Consider the following 3726-nt stretch of genomic DNA (forward strand, 5'->3'; position numbering starts at 1 on the left):
GTTACCAATTGTACAAATGTCTACAGTAATTATTATTTTTAGTGTGGTCTTGAATGCAATAAGTATTAAACTCTATGCTTCCTGAACCTAATCAGAATGTATTTTTGTTCATTAGTCTTCAAGAAAAAATCAAGAGGCAATGGCGTCATCGGAGTCTAATTTTCAATCCACTAAAGAATCTCTGGACAGTGACAACAGCTCAACGTTGTGCATCCCAGAAATATCTGATGCTGATTTTGCTGTTCCTCCTCTGTCAAGAACTGACAGTGTATTTGTAAGTTTACATAACATAATCTTTAATACACTTCTAAGTAAAAAATAGCTTTACATGCAGTATATGTACATTTATAGTCTGCAGTGGGGATTTTAGAAAATGTTGACTAATGCACGGTTGAAGTCTTAAGATTTTCAAAACCCACTTCAATTGGTTGGTCATTTTAAAGAAGTACTCGCATCCTAATTTTTATAAGTTGAACAATTATCAATTTTTATTTAGTTTCAAACAGCTATTCATGCTGGTGAAATCCCCAAGTTGTACTTGTCTATTTAATTTTTTTGTCATGTTGTCAAAAGCCTCCCATTGGTCACCTCTTGGCTTCGCCATTGCGCCTGATGGTGGATAAAGTAAAATCTTGCACTCATCAGTTGTCACTTTGCAATACCTTGAATAAAATATTAAAGTTTTCCCCTTTTTACTCAGTGTAACTCTTAGCTAATGTAATATCTTGCCCCAAAACATTTAGTTTTATTTAAATTGCCTGTTAAATTTCAGTTTAGAGAAACATATTTAAGACTGCTGTTTTAAAAAGTAAATCCTTCAGACCGGGGATATCAGTGTACTGCTTGTTTCAAGTAAAAGTAAAATTTGCTGACCGTACAATCATTGTTTGGCCTGACTTTACAATAGTGGTTAGTAAACAGTGTGATTAAATTGAATTGTGATAGCAGTGGTTCAGGACCAAGTAGTTCTAGTGGTAGAAAGCAGATTATTTTTTATTTTTATATCAGCATTCAACGGTTTGTGTATATTCTGCTCTTTTCTTCAGTTTACCAAAGATTTCATCAAAACCTTGTTGAAGAACAATGAGGAATCAGAGGCTTCTTCAAGCTGTGTTGAAAGCTCTGATGAGTATATTCCGCCAAAACACCAAGCCACTTCTGATGATTCCAGTGGATCGGAGCAAAAAGTTTCATTGAAACGAAAGAAGATACAGAAGACTTACATAAGAAAAAAACGGCACACTTCTCCAGTAACAGACAGCGCCACTGCAGAAAGCGAAAACTGTGACACAAAACAAGATGTTTCTGTAATGAAACTAAAGAAAAAAAAAGATGGAAAAAGACTTTACAATAAGAAACACTTTTGTCTGTACTGTCCTGAGCAGTGCCTTAAGATGGCAAGACACTTGGTGCGTAAACATAGTGATGAACCTGCTGTTGCGAAAGCTCTAAGTTTTCCTTTAAAATCAAAAGAAAGAAAACTGCATTTGGACCTAATTAGGAACAAAGGAAATCGAGCTCATAATAATGATGTTTTGAAACATGGCAGTGGAACTCTTGTTCCTAGCCAGCAGACATCAAAACCAGTGACGGCAAATGACTACATGCATTGCATTAATGGTGAGGCCTTGCTTAAAAGAAAGACTTTATGGAGGCACATGTCYAGATGTAGACTTTCACAAAAATGCAGCTCACAAAAGCCAGGCAAAAGTCGAATTCAGTCCATCTGTTCSTTTGCACAGCCTGTCCCAGAAGGAATAAGTGAAAAGTTTTGGGAGATGGTACATTTAATGCACATCGACAAAATCACAAAAACTGTCAAAGAGGAAAGTTGCATTTTAAGGTTAGGGGAACACTTGTATGCAAAGCATGGACACGACAAAGGGAAACACGAGTACATCGGACAAAAAATGCGAGAGCTGGGTAGACTGATTGTACTTGCAAGAAAAACTGGGAAGGTGAAAAAATTTGAAGACTTTTATAAACCTTCCAATTTCAACTTGGTGATCGATGCAGTGAAGGAAGTTGCTGGGTTTGACACAGAGAAGAACACCTACAAAACTCCATCCTTGRCTCTGAAGTTGGGTCATGGTCTTAAAAATATAGCAGATATTCTTGAGTGTGGTGCACAAATGAAAGACACTGTTGATGAACAATTTATTGACAGTGTGAGGAGGACCCGAAATCTTCTGGAAAAAAAAGTGGGATGTGCTTGTCTCATCACGTGCATTGCAGACTCTAAAAGAAGTAAAATGGAACACTYCCCAGCTGCTTCCATTTACTGATGATGTAAAGAAAATGCACATTTACCTTGATGAGGCAAGACAAGAATACCTGAGCAAACTCACTGATAATCCAGACAAGAGAAACTGGTCAAAGCTTGCCAAAGTGACATTGTGTGAGGTCATCTTATTCAACCGCAGAAGAGAAGGTGAAGTKTCAAAGATGCCTCTGAATGCATTCACCCTTAGAGACACATCAGAGGTGCACTCAGATTTGGCAGATGGACTTTCTGAGTTGGAACAGAGGCTTTGCCAACATTTCAAGCGACTTGAAATAAGAGGGAAAAGGAATAGGAAAGTTCCTATTCTCCTTACACCAAACATGCTCTCCTCAATGGAAGCATTAGTTTCACATAGGYGGGCCTGTGGTGTGCCAGATGCAAACCCATATTTCTTTTCAAGACCTGAGGCAGAGACTAATTTAAGAGGATCGGACGCCATCAGAGAGATCGCAAGAGAATGTGGTGCCAAACATCCAGAAACTTTGTCTTCAACCAAGTTAAGGAAACAAGTGGCAACACTATGTACATTGCTGAATCTGAAAGACAATGAAATGGACACACTGGCAAATTTCCTTGGTCATGACATCCGGGTCCATAGGGAGTACTACAGACTCCCTGAAGGAATGACAGAGTTGGCTAAAGTGAGCAAAGTACTGATGGCCCTGGAACAAGGCCGACTATCAGACTTTAAGGGGATGACCATGGACCAAATCCAGATCTCTCCTAATGGTGAGTTAAGTAAATGTCAARGTTGAATTATTTTCCAAATTGATATCCATATGTTTCATAGTTTCCTAAAGTGGGGAAGCATAGCAGTGAATGAAAATAAAGGAATGCTTTGACATTGTTAGCATAATGTATGGGTTTTTGACAGGGATTCCACATTAACACAATGAAGTTAGAACTAAACCATTTACACAAAAATAACAAAACAACTTTATTTACCATTGTTTTAAAAGGTTGTAATTTATTTTATTGCAAACACTTTATTTCAGTTTGCTTTTGTTTGATCATTTGTTCCAAAATGTTTCCGAATCTGTGTGTCTGGTTGGAGAATGTACATGCCCAAGGGGGTGGGTATTTTAGATCGTCCTAAGTGGGTCTGGCAGGAAAAGTTTGGGAAACTGTGCTAAAACAAGATTTGGTTGTCAATGGTTTTTAGAGAAAGTGCCAGGAAATATGGAGGACGAGGTGTCATCAGAGGAAAAAGAGAAGGATTCATCTTTCTGCTCTTCTCCTGAATGTAAGTGATTCTGCTGTTTTAACTCAATTATATTCATTTTGCAGACACCAATGTAATCTTTTTATCCTAGACTCTTTAAGATCCAGAAGGAATCAGTCAACAGCTGAAGAGCTGAGTTTCGGATGTGCACCCAAAGGTATTTTGATGTTTTTAAAATAGCCTTTAATTGCTCCTTTCTTTAGCCACTGAGCTGTTAACG

At 37.9% G+C, this 3726-nt stretch overlaps 1 protein-coding gene across 1 annotated transcript in view; it reads left to right on the forward strand.

Moving 5' to 3' along the window:
• Positions 1-6: 6 nt before the first annotated feature.
• The window catches only part of LOC106526234 (uncharacterized), a gene marked incomplete at its 3' end in the record, with an annotated part of 5784 nt that continues 2064 nt past the window's right edge, over positions 7-3726 (forward strand). Inside the window, 4 exon segments of the mRNA XM_014020798.1 lie at positions 7-274; positions 1047-3013; positions 3447-3527; positions 3598-3663. Coding sequence (XP_013876252.1) covers positions 2299-3013; positions 3447-3527; positions 3598-3663 — 862 coding nt within the window.

Source organism: Austrofundulus limnaeus, unplaced genomic scaffold (genome assembly GCF_001266775.1).
Source record: "Austrofundulus limnaeus strain Quisiro unplaced genomic scaffold, Austrofundulus_limnaeus-1.0 Scaffold265, whole genome shotgun sequence".
NCBI lineage: Eukaryota > Metazoa > Chordata > Actinopteri > Cyprinodontiformes > Rivulidae > Austrofundulus > Austrofundulus limnaeus.